Source organism: Cyprinodon tularosa, unplaced genomic scaffold (assembly GCF_016077235.1).
Source record: "Cyprinodon tularosa strain WSP-4 unplaced genomic scaffold, ASM1607723v1 ctg880, whole genome shotgun sequence".
Lineage (NCBI taxonomy): Eukaryota > Metazoa > Chordata > Actinopteri > Cyprinodontiformes > Cyprinodontidae > Cyprinodon > Cyprinodon tularosa.
In genome coordinates, this window is record NW_024039652.1 from 182,226 (window position 1) to 198,632 (window position 16,407).

General features: G+C 41.0%; 1 protein-coding gene across 3 annotated transcripts; it reads right to left on the bottom strand.

Annotated features, from left to right (window-relative positions):
* Window positions 1-3,774: 3,774 nt before the first annotated feature.
* Window positions 3,775-7,730, bottom strand: LOC119775614 (uncharacterized protein C22orf15). 3 transcript variants are annotated; one of them, XM_038273661.1, is made up of 5 exons: window positions 7,647-7,730; window positions 7,488-7,574; window positions 5,275-5,397; window positions 4,585-4,659; window positions 3,775-4,502 (listed from the first exon to the last, which is right to left on the bottom strand). In XM_038273661.1, the coding sequence occupies exons 1-5, from the start codon at window positions 7,669-7,671 to the stop codon at window positions 4,390-4,392; spliced, it is 423 nt and encodes a 140-aa protein (XP_038129589.1). In that variant the 5' UTR covers window positions 7,672-7,730; the 3' UTR covers window positions 3,775-4,389. The 3 variants fall into 3 exon arrangements, with proteins under 3 accessions (XP_038129589.1, XP_038129590.1, XP_038129588.1); XM_038273662.1 differs by adding an exon at window positions 6,595-6,638 and having other exon boundaries at window positions 3,775-4,659; window positions 7,647-7,684; XM_038273660.1 differs by having other exon boundaries at window positions 3,775-4,659.
* Between the last annotated feature and the right edge of the window lie 8,677 nt (window positions 7,731-16,407).

Here is a 16,407-nt window from a genome sequence, read left to right on the forward strand (position 1 = left end):
GGTTAGAGATTGAACTAACAGATTCTGCAGAATAGGAGAACAGAGAGAGAATGAAGCAGAATGATGAAATGGGGGTCCCTATGTCCTCCAAAAGTCTAAGCCTATAGCAGCATAACTATAGAGATAGCTCAGGATAACCTGAGCCACTCTAACTATAAGCTTTATCAAAAAGGAAAGTTTTAAGCCTAGCCTTAAAAGTAGACAGGGTGTCTGCCTCACGGACTAAAACTGGTAGTTGGTTCCACAGGAGAGGAGCCTGATAACTAAAAGATCTGCCTCCCATTCTACTTTTAGAAATTCTAGGAACCACTAGTAAACCTGCAGATTGAGAGCGAAGTGCTCTGTTAGGAACCATGTTTTTTTAACTTGAGTATTCAATTCTGGTTTCATTTAAGAGTGGAGCCTCAGGTTAGCTGCAGACATTCAGAAAGGCAAGGAGAAGAATACATGTTAGTTATATTTAAAAGTCTAAGTTGTAACTAATTAAAGCTTCCCTTTCCTCCTCCGTAGTGCATAAAAATTGCTAGCCTAGGATAACCTTTGCATACACACACACACACACACACACAGACACACACACGGACACACACACGGACACCCTTTTGATGCCCTTTATGCAAACAGGTTTGTCAGGCTTTTCACCTACATGCTCAGGCTGTAAATGTCCACTCTCTGTTGCAGCTGTCTTTTGATAAATTTACCAGTGTTATGCTTCTGCTCTCCATATATGAACTTTATCATGAATAGCCAAGGATATAGAATGTAAAGAATTGATCTTGGATTTAACAACATGGTGTGAATATTTGTATCTTTTATATTACAACTCACAATGAAAATCCCACACTACCCTTTATTGGACAAAGTAGGGAAAATTCGTACCGAGTTGTGAACAATTCAGTCATGTTCCAACATGCTATTTAATGCAGAGAATTTTACAAAGTGAGATTCAGGCCCTTTTTACATATACAATCTTGTTCTGTTTAATTCAAAACTCAATTAAAAAAACAAATTAAATTCAAATGTCTCAAACATTTCCACCTCTTGCACACATCCTTTTCTGTGATAATGTATAACTGTGAAATTAGAGGAATATGAAACATGGTTCTCCATTGTCATTTAAAAATAAAAAGAGATTTGTTAATATATGGTTTGGATAATAGTGTAATGTTATTATGTGTTTCTTTAGCAAAGAGATGGAGGGAAAGCTACCTTCAAGCAAGAAAAAAGACCCAAAACATACATTTGAGAGCAAGAATTTGTTTTTTGCTATGCCCATTCAAATATATTTTATATGAATATAAAATAAAATAGTTGCCAAACAAGTGTGTGATCACATATTTTTTTTATTTATTTTTTTTTTTAAGAGTTTCAATCTAGTTTTAGAGCTCATCATAGCACTGAAATAGCTCTGGTAAAAGTCACTAATGATATTCTCATGGCCTCAGATAGTGGAGTTGTATCTGTAGTTGTCCAGTTAGTACTCAGTGCTGCATTTGATACAGTTGATCATAATATTAGTTTTGAAAGACTTCAATTATTTGTAGGAACTACAGGAACAGGCCAGTTTAAATTTTACTTAACAGATTTCAGGTTGTCCACGTTACCTGTGTAGTACCACAGGAGGCAGTGCCAGGACCAATTCTCTTAACAATGCATATATAGTCCCAATCAGTGGAATTATTAGACAGCATGAGATTAATTTACACTGTTATGCTGATGATACTCTGCTGTATTTGTCATAAATCCAGATTAAGCTAATCCATTACATAGACTACAGGCATCTCATCAAGACATACGTAAATACCTGGAAGACTCTTAACTTTCTGCTCCTGAATACAGACAAAACAGAAGTTATAGTCTTTGGAGTCTTTGAAAAAGAAGCTGATTAGTCAGTCGCTTCATTTGGATGGGATTAATTAATTAATTGATTAATTGATGATTTCAAATAATAAAGTAAAAAATCTTGGTGTCCCATATCAAAGAGGTTTCTAGAATTTCCTTCTTTCATCTCCAGAATGATCCTATTCAGGGGTGATGCTGAAAAACTAGTCCATGCATTTTTCACCTCAAACTGGACTATTGTAGTTCTTTACTATCAGGAAGTCCACTAATACTGGTTCTAGTTCTGCTATAGGTTTCTTCCTGTTAAAAGGTAGTTATCCTTTCCACTGTCACTACATGAAGGTTTGCTGTAAAGTTGATGCAAGTAGTTGGTTTTAACTTTGAACCAATTTGACTTTATGATTTGATTGAATTGTCTCTGTAAGGTGTGTTGAGATGACATGTATTATGAATTGGTGCTATATAAATAAACTGAATTGAATTAAATCAAATCCAATCAGGTGTCTGTGGCATAACGTGTAAGAATAATGAGCAACAGTTTTACCTTTCTGTATGAGAAACAATACTAAAATGTGTATTCCAACTGCAATGTTGTGATTTTATTTTCAATGCAATTCCCAGCCAGCTGGGAATTTATATTTCTGATGCCGGAAAAATATCTTATTTAATCAGATATTATTTTGGCTGTTATATATTGTTTATGAACACATGCCCTACTAGCTGTGTGTTAGAACAATAAATGAAAGGGTGATTCGAGCACTAATCATGGTACAGTTAATTCCGCACATACATGGAATAAATTCACTACAACTTCGGTTCAAAATATAAGAGTTTATTAACAACAATCATTCAGCTACAAGTCGAACATATTTCTGTTTAAAACTCTTAACTAAGTCTAGTGAACCTCAACCAAACTAAATTACTATGTACAAAGAGAAAGGGAAAACATGGTTGAAAACAATATTACAGTTTAAAATGGATTTTGGGTTTAAAAAACAACGTTTATCTTGAAGAATTTGGGGTATGATCAAGTTAGCTTTTCAATAATTTAGAGAAACAAGGAATGTTTTAAGACCGATTCACAATCCAAAGCCATGAGGTGAATAAAACATTTGGCCATATAATGTTTTATTAAATGACTTGCTTAATCAAGAACCAATAACCTTTAGTCAAATGATTCTTTACCCTCTTTGAAATAGCTAGCAGCGAATATATACATCAGGATTCCACTAAATGACTTTTGGTCATACTTGCTAATTGAAATGTAATGAGCATTAAAGGAATACATGAACGCTAATGTTATATCAGTGTTTATACCCTTAGTGAAATAAAGCTTGTCCAAGCTTTAACAACAGCTCAAAACATGTTTCTGTATAGCATAGCGGAGCATGAAGTCCATCCTGTTAGCTTGTCATCAGTGAACACATGATCAACATCATCAAATGACATACTTTTGTTCTGTCCCTAATTATGCAAGACCTGCAAACCTTTTTGTCCATTTCAATTTGGAAGGTTGAGTTTCCAATCAGCCTGAGTTTGGCAGGCAGGCTTTAAGCAAGGCAGGCTCTCTGTCTCAGTGGCTCACAGCAGGGGTCCTCTTTGTCTCAGTGGCTCATCAAGGCAGGCCTTCTCATCCAGTCTGGCTCTATAAGTTCTGAAACTCAAAAGAAATGTGTTGCAAATGGTCTGTTTTGCAGCAGTTTGGTTGTGAAAGGTTCTGACCTATCCGTAATGATTCTGGAGAGCTGGGTCCCCCTAGGCCTTGGATCTACATCTTGCCAGAGATCCTGCCAAAGCAGACCCCAGCTTCATGTGCAAGAGAGCAGGAAAAGACGAAAGAATTCGTTGTGTTCTGTGGTTTATTGTCTTCACAGAGAGGGGGCTGGCAAGTCAACCCTCTGTGGAAGGTCCTGTGACTGCTTTTGGCTGTAAAGGGAGGGGTGGGGTTTGGGGGTGGGGGTTCAGAGATTCCACAGCTGTTTATTCACCAAAGCTGCGGCTTCTTATCGGGTCATCATGTCGAGATGAAACATGAAAACTGGTTCCCAATGGCATATGGCACAACAGCAACAAGAGATGGAAATGCAAGGTCTTGGTTCATTTGTAAATACGCCACATGCTTTTCAGATTTTTGTCTGCAAAAAGCAAGACTAAGCCATCCTCCTTCCACCAAAAAGTTCTGCACAACTTGGTGTCAATCAGTCACATAACCCAATAGGATGTATCTTTAGATTAACCTACATAACTGTAAGTCTCTTACAGTAATGAGAGAAAAAAGTAAGCAAGACAGTCAGGAGAGAACATAGAGATGAGTCAGTAAACTTTGTGTGATGGTAAGTTTGTTTTTTGTTTTAAGTTTTAATTAGTTTATGAGGGCATGACCTCCTAAAATTGTATCCTACATTACTAACAAACTACTCATTATTAAATCTCTATGTATAATATTTTAGTTTAGGTTATAAGGGGGAGTTCAGCCATTGATTAGCAAATCACCTGTTCCAGCTAATGAATAATAGGTTCATATAACCTAATCAAGCAAATAAACTTTTAAGGATACTTATTGTTGTCAGTATTACATGTTTTTCTACTTCTTTGTGTTCGTCCTCTTTTGTTCTTTCTTTCTGACACCTTGCTTGGATTTGAAAGTCTCTTCATCAGTCCTGCAAAAATTAAATGTCATACCATGATTTGACCAGAAAAGGGCGCCAATGAGCCACTCGCACTTATGACAGTCTTTATTACCTGTTAACTCAGGGTGACTCTTGGCGTTATTCAGGAGAGAGACATGTTTACAACCTCCAGATTCCTCATTCTCTTCTGGGGGAAAATGTGATCAAGAACATCAATTACCGTCAGCCTGTGTCATTCTGCATCATCTGAGTTCAAAGACATACATCTGGGCTGCAACATGCACAGTGTTTCATTCCTGAAAAGCAACCTCATTTTCTTAGTGTTTTCATTTACATTAGGGAACCTCCAATGGAATCTAATTGTTTGGCGAGCCATAGTTAACTTGATTTAGCTTTAAGAATGCATTAATTTGTTCCTTTCAGAATGGCTGTGTCAGGGTTCCTGTGTGTGCGAGCTGTGCATCTCTATATAGAGGATCTTTGTGGAGAACTTGTGTAGCCTACACAGGTGAAAGTAATCTTTAAAATCATGGTGCTGGGATTAAAAGAGCACCAGAGCCTTCATTCAGTGCTGGTTTCTTGTGTGTTGTAGATGGTTTTTTTTAGTCTCTTGCTTCCCTCAAGTATTTTTCCTGACATATATTGGTTTTATTCGGTTTTCAGTATTTTCGTATTTTGGATTTTGCCTCTTTGGACTTTCATTAAACCATCCAGACTCATCCACGCCTACTCCTCTCTGCATTTGGGTCCTCAAAACCTCCACCCAACCTGACAGGCTGATGGATGGAGCAGACAGACTCACGGCAGACACGCAGAAGGATGTAGCATTGCCTCTCTGCCAGGACGCTGCTGGCTTGGGCCATGCTGTGCTGCATGGGTTCCAGGTTCATCACCCTCCCGGTGCTGTCCATCAGCTCCACACAGTCTGCAGGAGAAAGTTTATTTTACTGTAGTGAAACAAAGAAAAGCTACTCGTTTGTAAAAGAAAAAAAAAAACAGCTCAGATTTCAATCTGGTTCAGGTTGATTTTTCTCTTCATTTTTATAATTTTTTTGTTAAAGTTTCTATAGACCTCTTGGGTATTATTACAGGAAAATCACAAACTCAAACAGCATTATGAGGAACAAGGAACATAACAGTCAGGTCAGGGCGAAAGTTGTGGAAACAGGGCAGGATAAGGTTATCAATTATCTGTTGCATTGGAAATCTCACAGAGCTTGCTTCAATACATCATGGTAGAATGGAAAAAAGTTTGGAACAGCTGCAACATACCAACACAGAGCAAACTGTGAGGCCAGGCAAGAATGACTTCTAGCAGAAAAGCAACCAAGACCCATCCATCCATCCATCCATCCATCCATCCATCCATCCATCCATCCATCCATCCATCCATCCATCCATCCATCCATCCATCCATCCATCCATCCATCCATCCATCCATCCATCCATCCATCCATCCATCCATCCATTTTCTTACACACTTTTCCCGAGTGGTGCTGGTGCCTATCTCCAGCAGTAAATGGGCAAGAGGCGGGGTACACCCTGGACAGGTCACCAGTCCATCGAAGGGCAACACAGAGACACACAGGACAAACAACCATTCATACACACTCACACCTAAGGACAATTTAGAGAAGCCAATCAACCTAACAGTCATGTTTTTGGACTGTGGGAGGAAGACATCAATGCTAAATCTGGAGGAGCTGCTAAAATCTAAAGCTTGGTTGGATGACCCCTTGGTTGGAAGAAACCCCCTGCCTTAAAAACAATAAGACACTTGTAGCTGAGTAACTCTGCCACTAACACACTTATCATACGTCCAGATATTCATCTGACCAGATATTCACTGACCACAGCTCAGATAGCTTACAAAAACGCTCACAGAAAGCCAAAATCCATCTTGTGACCAAGTCTCTGTTTCTGTGGACCTGGATTCCTCAAGAACAGCTCTGAAAGATGCAACTGATCAAAGCCAACAACATATTGGGTCCACTGACATGAAACTGATTTGCATTGCTCTAAAACCATTGCAGTCCACTTTGATTTTTTTTCCCCCGTCATCTGCGCGTGCCGGCTACCATTCATTCATCCTGTTCGCTGAACTACTGCTTGTTTTACTTACATGCCTGGAAGATGTCTAGTGCTGCTACCACAGATGATCTCGCTCTTGAAATGGAACTGAAAGATTCAGATTAGCTAGCCGAATTAATATAATGGAGAGAACAGACGCCTGTGGCCTGACTCCAAAAGAGTCAAACAAATTCAGTTTGATTTCTACTCTTGTGGAAAGCAGAAGATTGTTTTCTGCTTTGGGCAGATGTGAGTGAAAGGAAAACTAATCGGCCACGTGGAAAAAATTTGGTTAAAATAAGTCTGGATATCCTCTTAAACACAAAACATTGTAGTTGCAGCATTATGCTGTGAGCATGTCGGTCAAAGTTGATGGGCTATAAAAAAACATTGAATAGAACAGGCTGAGCTTGTGACTGGGATGCAGCACAATGAATACCCTAAGAAGATGAACAGTTCTTCATTGGAATAGTTTTCAAAGTAAATGCATGTATTTGGCTGGCCCAAGTAAAGCCCAGACCTTAATCCACTTCAAACATGTTGCAAGACTTTACTATTTATGTACTCAGATTCTTTCCTGAGCTTGTGCTCTTTGGCAAAATAAAACATTAATGTATAGACAAAACTCAAGGACCTCCAGCTACAAGCTGAAAAATAAGGTTATTCAGGGTATTTACTCAGGGGGGTAAACATTTGCTGTGTGAATAATTTTTCTTCCATTTTAAAAATTTTGCACTTTTGTTGGTCCTGAAAAAATATTCAAATAAAACACATTGACCTTTGTGGCTGTAATATAAGAATATATAAGAAAGTTCAAGAAAGGTAAAAATATTTGTAAGGCAGTAAAAAGATGGAAATTAAAATTGGTCGCAAAAGTTTATGTGACTTCTAAAGAAATGGGTGGTTTAATTTTGGGCACAAACATTTAGTGTTTTATTAACTTACCGCTTGAATCCAGACCACATCTTTCCTTCAGATGATGAATGAAGTGGACCAGTTTACAGTTAAGATTTAATATCTCCATCCTGTCATCTGCCAAAATAACCTTTGTCAAATGAGTAGAAATTAACAATTTAATTAAATGAATCCAGGAAATATTTTTACCTCCAAACAGCACAGTAACAAACATCCTTCAATGCTGCCTGTGTTAATGCTCCAACAAACTCAAGCAGGAGCTGAATAGTGGATAAAGGAAGTTTCTGGCCAGACACCGAACCTGCTCATAAAGTTTTGTAGTGTGCATTTTTTTCACCAACACCAACGACTCAGGCTTGAATAACTTCACACAACACCCCCTCTCTGAATTTACCTTTTCTTTTCCTTAACAATGCTCTAGTCTTGTAAATGGAGCAACTCGAACCGGGTGATGCTTGTTTCCATGGGGTCTCTACAAACACAGTCTCCCTGCACCTCACAGATCTATAATGAACAGCGATGTCAGAACATTGACAGAAAAAAAAAAAAACTGCTTTATAGTTTCACTGCTCCTACTGAGAAATGCTTGGTAAATAATCCAATCCACATTTGAAGATTTGCTGTATTAGTACTGTACTAAACATAATTCAGTTCAATTCAGTTTATTTATATAGCGCCAATTCATAACACTTCATCTCAAGACACTTTACAGTTCACTAGATCGTACAGTCAAATTGATTCAAAGTTTTCTTTCTAAGGAAAACCAGTTGATTGCATCAACTCATTGACTGGAATGCAATCCCTCACACTAAGCATGCTTATAGCGACAGTGGAGAGGAAAAACTCCCTTAAAAGCAGAACCAGGATCACTATGAGCGGCCATCTGCCGAGGCCGACTGATGTTCAAGGAGACAGAAGCAGATATGCAAAAAGCAGCAGTAAAAGGCGGCCCCGTCCAGGAAACACACAGACGAGCTCTGAGCCAGCTCTTATGTCAGAGAATGAAGAGAGCACATCCAGCCAGTCACGGTCAGAGAAACAGGATTACACTGAAAACAACACGTTGAAAACAACGTGGGCTACATTAATAATTGGCAATCCTTTTGGGGAAAGCCTGGTCTGATTCGGAGAGACGGCATCCATCCCACTTTGGATGGTGCAGCTCTTCTTTCTAGGAATCTGGCCACATTTATTAGTCCTCCAAAACCCTGACCACCCAGGGTGCAGACCAGGAAGCAGAGTTGTAGTTTAACACACATCTCTGCAGCTTCTCTACTGTTACCCACTCTTTACTCCATCCAGACAGTGTCTTGCCCACGACCAAAATCTAATAAATTAGCAAAGATTCCCAAAGGAGTAAATCATGATAATCTAATTAAAATCAAAATAACTCCAATTGGGGAAAAAGTTAAAACAATTAAATGCGGTCTGTTTAACATAAGATCGCTTTCCTCTAAAAGTCTACTAGTTAATGACTTGATTTGTGATAATCACATTGACTTGTTTTGCCTTACAGAAACCTGGCTGCAGCAAGAGGATTATGTGAGCATAAATGAGGCAACTCCTTCAAGCTATTTAAATTTTCACATCCCCAGAAGTTCTGGGCGAGGAGGAGGAGTAGCAACAATCTTCCAGTCTGACTTACTGATTACTCCCAAAACAATTAATACCTACAACTCTTTTGAACATTTAACCCTTAATTTCCCTGATCCAAATTTCAAGGCAAGAAAACCTCTTCTTTTTGTAACTTTGTATCGTCCACCAGGTCCTTACTCTGAATTTTTAGATGAGTTTTCAGAGTTCCTTTCTGATTTGGTATTAAATACTGACAGGGTCATCATAGTGGGAGATTTTAACATCCATGCTGACATTGAAGGCGATAGCTTAAGAGCAGCCTTTAATGCTATCTTAGACACTATTGGCTTTGTTCAAAATGTGAATAGTCCCACGCATTCTCATCTTCATACTTTGGATCTTGTGCTGACATACGGCATAGAATGTGAAGAAATAACAGTATTTCCTCACAACCCTGTCCTCTCTGACCACTTTCTAATAACCTTCAGGATTACTTTAACAGAGTTCTCCTCCCCCAAAAGAAGGTTCAATTTTAGTAGATCTTTATCAGATAGTGCAGTTATAAATTTTAAAGAATCTGCTTCACTTTCTCTCTCCTCTGTGTCACTGAGCAGTGCTGCAGAGTGCAAAAGCTTAGCTTATTCCCCTTCACAGGTTGATGATTTTGTTGATGGGGTTGCTAGTTCTCTGCGTATTGCCTTAGACAACGCAGCTCCTTTGAAAATGAAAACCGTTAAAAATAGAAAGCTTGCTCCTTGGTTTAATGCAGAGCTGCGTACTTTGAAGCAAAATGCTAGGAAACTGGAGAGAAAATATCGCTCCACAGGCCTGCGAGAGTCCTTCCTAGTCTGGAAAAATGGTTTACTGCTGTATAAGAGGACCCTTTGTAAAGCAAGAGCAGCATACTTCTCCTCATTAATAGAGGAGAATAAGAATAATCCTAGATTTCTTTTTAATACAGTTGCCAAACTCACCCAGAGCCATAGCTCTGTTGAACCGTCCATTCCACCTGCTCTTAGCAGCAATGATTTTATGGGATTCTTTATAAATAAGATTGATCTTATTAAAAATAAGACCATAAGCACTCCTCTATCCGCGATTGTACCTGAGGTAGTCATGGAATCTGAACCGGGTTTAGACTGCTTTGATCCAGTTGAACTCTCTGAATTAGCAAAATTATTGTCTTCATCTAAGCCTTCAACTTGTATGTTAGATCCAGTTCCAACCAGGTTATTTAAGGAGGTATTCCCTTTGATCTCCTCCTCCATTTTAGATGTGATTAATCTATCTCTGTTACAGGGATATGTACCTAAAGCTTTTAAGATTGCTGTAATTAAACCTCTGCTTAAGAAACCGTCTCTTGACCCAGATGACTTGGTCAATTATAGACCTATATCCAATCTTCCTTTCTTATCCAAAATTCTTGAGAAAGTAGTTGCCAAACAAGTCTGCGATCACTTCCACCATAATGAACTTTTTGAAGAGTTTCAGTCTGGCTTTAGAGCTCATCATAGCACTGAAACAGCTCTGGTGAAAGTCACTAATGATATTCTCATGGCCTCAGATAATGGACTTGTATCTGTGCTCGTCCTGTTGGATCTTAGTGCTGCATTTGATACAGTTGACCATAATATTCTTTTAGAAAGACTTGAATATTTTGTTGGAATTAAAGGAACAGCACTAGACTGGTTTAAATCTTATCTATCTGATCGAATTCAGTTTTTTCATGTTAATGATAGATCTTCAACACGCTCAAAGGTTACCTGTGGAGTACCACAGGGATCAGTGCTAGGACCAATTCTCTTTACTTTATACATGCTCCCAATTGGTAGAATTATTAGACAGCATGGGATTAATTTCCACTGTTATGCTGATGATACCCAGCTATATCTGTCTATAAATCCAGATGAAGCTAACCCATTACATAGATTACAGGCATGTCTTGAAGACATAAAAACCTGGATGACTCTTAACTTTCTGCTTCTGAATGCAGACAAAACAGAAGTTATAGTCTTTGGACCAGAGTCTCTGAAAAAGAAACTGATTAGCCAGTCACTTCATTTGGATGGGATTAAACTGATTTCAGATAATAAAGTAAAAAATCTTGGTGTTATTTTTGATCAGGACCTGTCATTTAAATCCCATATCAAAGAGGTTTCTAGAATTTCCTTCTTTCATCTGAGGAACATTGCAAAAATTAGAAATATCCTGTCCAGGGGTGATGCTGAGAAACTAGTCCATGCATTTGTTACTTCAAGGCTGGACTATTGTAATTCTTTACTATCAGGAAGTCCACAAACTGTAGTTAAAAGCCTTCAGCTGATCCAAAATGCTGCAGCCAGAGTTCTAATGAAAATGAAAAAGAGAGATCATATCTCTCCTATCCTGGCTTCTCTTCATTGGCTTCCTGTTAAATCAAGAATAGAATTTAAAATCCTCCTTCTCACATATAAAGCCTTAAATGGCCAAGCTCCATCTTATATCAGAGATCTGATTGTTCCTTATGTTCCTAACAGAGCACTTCGCTCTCAATCTGCAGGTTTACTAGTGGTTCCTAGAATTTCTAAAAGTAGAATGGGAGGCAGATCTTTTAGTTATCAGGCTCCTCTCCTGTGGAACCAACTACCAGTTTTAGTCCGTGAGGCAGACACCCTGTCTACTTTTAAGGCTAGGCTTAAAACTTTCATTTTTGATAAAGCTTATAGTTAGGGTGGCTCAGGTTATCCTGAGCTATCTCTATAGTTATGCTGCTATAGGCTTAGACTTTTGGAGGACATAGGGACCCCCATTTCATCATTCTGCTTCATTCTCTCTCTGTTCTCCTATTCTGCAGAATCTGTTAGTTCAATCTCTAACCTTCTGCTCTCTCTGCTTTTCCTCAGAGTAGCTTTGCCTCGTCTGTTCCTGTTTGGCTGTGACGTCATCCTGGAAAAAAACATCAGCTGTGCTGCTTCTATCAACACCCTTGTTAATAGATGTTGGAGATCGGCCTGTTTTCCAGTGTGGTCCTGTTTCTCTGACCGTGACTGAGTGGATGTGCTCTCTTCGTCCTCTGGCATGGGAGCTGCCTTGGAGCTCGTCTGCCTGGCTGTGTGTTTCCTGGACGGGGCCGCCTTTTACAGCTGCTTTTTGTATCTCTGCTTTTGTCTCCTTGAACCCAGTCGGCCTCGGCAGATGGCCGCTCACACTGAGCCTGGTTCTGCTGGAGGTTTCTTCCTGTTAAAAGGGAGTTTTTCCTCTCCACTGTCGCTACAAGCATGCTTAGTGTGGGGGGTTGTATTTGAGTCAATGAGTCAATGCAATCAACTGGTTTTCCTTAGATAGAAAACTTTGTATCAATTTGACTGTATGATCTGGTTGAACTGTAAAGTGCCTTGAGATGACATGTGTTGTGAATTTGGCGCTATATAAATAAACTGAATTGAATTGAATTGAATTGAAAAAATAGGCCGATCTCCAACATCTATAAACAAAGGTGTTGATGGCAGCAGCACAGCTGATATTTCTCTCCAGAATGGTGTCACAGCCAAACAGGAAAAGACGAGGCAAAGCTACTATGAGAAAAAGCAGAGAGAGCAGAACAGATTCTGCAGAGTGAAAGAATAGAGACAGAATGATGAAATAGGGGTCCCTATGCCCTCTAGAATTCCCAGCCTAAGGCAGCATAACTATAGAGATAGCTTAGGATGACCTGAGCCACTCTAACTATAAGCTTTATCAAAAAGGAAAGTTTTAAGCCTAGCCTTAAAAGTAGACAGGGTGTCTGCCTCACGGACTAAAACTGGTAGTTGGTTCCACAGGAGAGGAGCCTGATAACTAAAAGATCTGCCTCCCATTCTACTGTTAGAAATTCTAGGAACCACTAGTAAACCTGCTGATTGAGAGCAAAGTGCTCTGTTCGGAGCATAAGGAACAATCAGATCTCTGATATAAGATGGAGCTTTGCCATTTAAGGCTTTATATGAGAGAAGGAGGATTTTAAATTCTGTTCTTGATTTAACAGGAAGCCAATAAAGAGAAGCTAGAATAGGAGAGATATTATCTCTCTTTTTAATTCATTAATTCAAACATAACCGTTTGAACTTTGGTTAACATTCAGTTTCACGGAACTAGACTTTCTTCGAATCTCAGACTGTCCTCAGACTTTAAACAGAGGTCTGTCTGACAGAAGCTAAGGCAGGGACTGCATTTCCCGCAGATACTCAAGAAGTACAAACTTCCAGAGGTGCTGTTTATTTTCTTAACTGCTAGTATTCAGTCTGTTTTGTGCACATCACTCCCTGTGTGGTTTAATCCACAAAAGAGGACAGATGCAAATTGAAATAAGCAATCACTTACACATTTATTGTCATTTTTTTATACACGGAGTGTATACAAAGCAAAATTTTGTTTTGTACAGCTATCATGACATTTCCATTTCTTAAAGTGATCAGATGTAAACACTGTGGGAGAAAAAAAACATGGTGCAAAAAAAAAACAAAAAAAAAAACGCCTTGATGTGATTAGTTTGATGCAGTGTCTGTGACATGATTTTGAGTTTTTTTCAACATTTTGCTGTCTGATGGCAGTGAGGAACAAGCTGTTTCTTAATCTGCTGCCCTGCATCGAATGCTGTGAAGCCTCTTCCTAGAGGGCAGCAGGGAGAACAGTCTATGGTAGGGGTGTGAGGGGTCATTGATAATGTTAAGGTTTCGGGACACGCAGCGCTGGGATGAAATGTCTTTTATAGAGGGAAGAGCATAGGTGGATTAATGACCGGGCCTACTGGGCCCAGGCCCAGGGGACCAGAGGCCCCAAGGGGCCAGGCCAACTTGGCCCCGCGGCCGCGACCCAAGCAAAACTACTTTTGCAAAAATAATAATCTTAGGCCCCAAGGGGCCAGGCCAACTTGGCCCCGCGGCCACGATCCATAGAGGGTAAGAGGCCCCAAGGGGCCATGATCCATAGAGGGTAAGAGGCCCCAAGGGGCCAGGTCAACTTGGCTCCGCGGCCATGATCCATAGAGGGTAAGAGGGCCCAAGGGGTCAGGCCAACATGGCCCCGCGGCCATGATCCATAGACGGTCAGAGGCCCCAAGGGGCCAGGCCAACTTGGCCCCGCGGCCACGATCCATAGACGGTCAGAGGCCCCAAGGGGCAAGGCCAACTTGGCCCCGCGGCCACGATCCATAGAGGGTCAGAGGCCCCAGGGGGCCAGGTTAACTTGGCCCCGCGGCCACGATCCATAGACGGTCAGAGGCCCCAAGGGGCCAGGCCAACTTGGCCCCGCGGCCACAACCCACAGAAGGCCAGAGGCCCCAAGGGGCCAGGTCAACTTGGCCCCGCGGCCACGACCCACAGAGGGCCTGAGATCCTAAGGGGTCAGGCCAACTTGGCCCCGCGGCCATGATCCATAGAGGGTAAGAGGCCCCAAGGGGTCAGGCCAACATGGCCCCGCGGCCATGATCCATAGACGGTCAGAGGCCCCAAGGGGCCAGGCCAACTTGGCCCCGCGGCCACGATCCATAGACGGTCAGAGGCCCCAAGGTGCCAGGCCAACTTGGCCCCGCGGCCATGATCCATAGAGTGTCAGAGGCCCCAGGGGGCCAGGTCAACTTGGCCCCACGGCCGCGACCCACAGAAGGCCAGAGGCCCCAAAGGGCCAGGCCAACTTGGCCCCACGGCCGCAAGCCACAGACGGTCAGAGGCCCCAAGGGGCAAGGTCAACTTGGCCCCGCGGCCGTGACCCACAGAGGGCCTGAGGTCCTAAGGGGTCAGGCCAACTTGGCCCCGCGGCCATGATCCATAGAGGGCCAGAGGCCCCGAGGGGTCAGGCCAACTTGGCCCCGATCCATAGAGGGTCAGAGGCCCCAAGGGGCCAGGCCAACTTGGCCCCGCGGCCACGACCCACAGAGGCCCCAAGGGGCCAGGCAAAATTGGCCCCGCGGCCATGATCCACAGAGGGCCAGAGGCTCTCAATCATTATTATCAAAGCTAATTCTCAAATTGGATGGATCACACAACCTCACTCACATATTCTTTATCAATTATTTAAGGTTGTTTCTGAATTTTGATCACAGAACATAATGCAAATATTCTTGATTGATTGACAAAGCTCATTCTCAAATTTTGATTACACAACCTTACTCTGACAAATTATCATTATCAAAAAGCTCTATCTCGAATTTGGATCAAAGAATCTCACTCAAGTATTCTTAGCTGTGCCCCTCCCCCATCGAGTCTTTCATAAACCGGTCTGTTCTTTTAGAATCTCCTCATTTGGTATTTTGAACTCGTGAGAGACTGCTCAAAATTTGGTTTCCTTTCCCTCAGTTCAGACTCAGAGATAATTTGAAATCATTCAACAAGAAGTTTAACGCGCGCACACACACACACACACTTGAGTTGAGCATTACTTGGAAATTCTTATATTTTCCATTTTGCTGTTACTATCAGCATCTTCCCATTTTGTCCTTTTCTTTCGAAAAAGTTTACAGTCTGACATTTGTCACTGCTGTCAGTTAATAACTTTTTGGTCTTTGACCCATTTTGTCATTTTCTCGATTCGATCGTCACTGACCACTCTCTCCTGTCTGGCAGACATCGTTGCTGCCATCATAGCTAGCAAGCTGCCTGCAGATAGCAACATTTTGGTGTCCTTTGTGAAAATATTTAGATAGAAGACAAAAGTGCACAAAGTTGTACAATTATTATCTTTTCAAAATATTTGTTTCACTGTCAGTGTGATTGACCGAGTTTGCCGCTAGATTTCGTGTTTTTTGGCCATACCTGGCTAGCGACTAAAAACATCATTTAGCGACTTTTTGGTTGTGAAGATAAGTGGTAAAAGCAGATCTGCCTGTTGGTCTTCCCACATTTTGCCATTTGGTACTTTGCACTCTTGTTGTTCACTCCAAGGCATTTGTCCCTGCCTTCAGCAAGTCACTTGGCTCTTTTGGAATATATTTCACTGTAATTGGCTCTCTCTCTCTTTCTCCTCAGTACAAATCAGTCTGTTCCCTTGCCATTTAGACATTTTCTTGATTCGATCATCACCGACCACTCTGCTCTCCTGCTGTCTATCAGACGAATCAGTTGATTCTCTGCTCTCAATTGTCTATGCTAGTAAGCTGTTATTCTCTGCTTTGGAGTGTTGATGCTGGGTTGCTAGTTTTCTAAATCACCTCACACACTTGAAGGAAGCAGCACCGATCATAAACACACAAACAAACTCACACACACACACACACACACACACATAGTTGGTTTATCTGTTGTGATAGGCAAAGAGCCAATGTGCAAAGAAAGAAGGGAAATATGGATCATAAACGTTTAAGTGGAGGAGCTAGAAAAAAAATTCAGCAAGAAAAGAAAAAAAAGGAATCAGTTTTACTTGA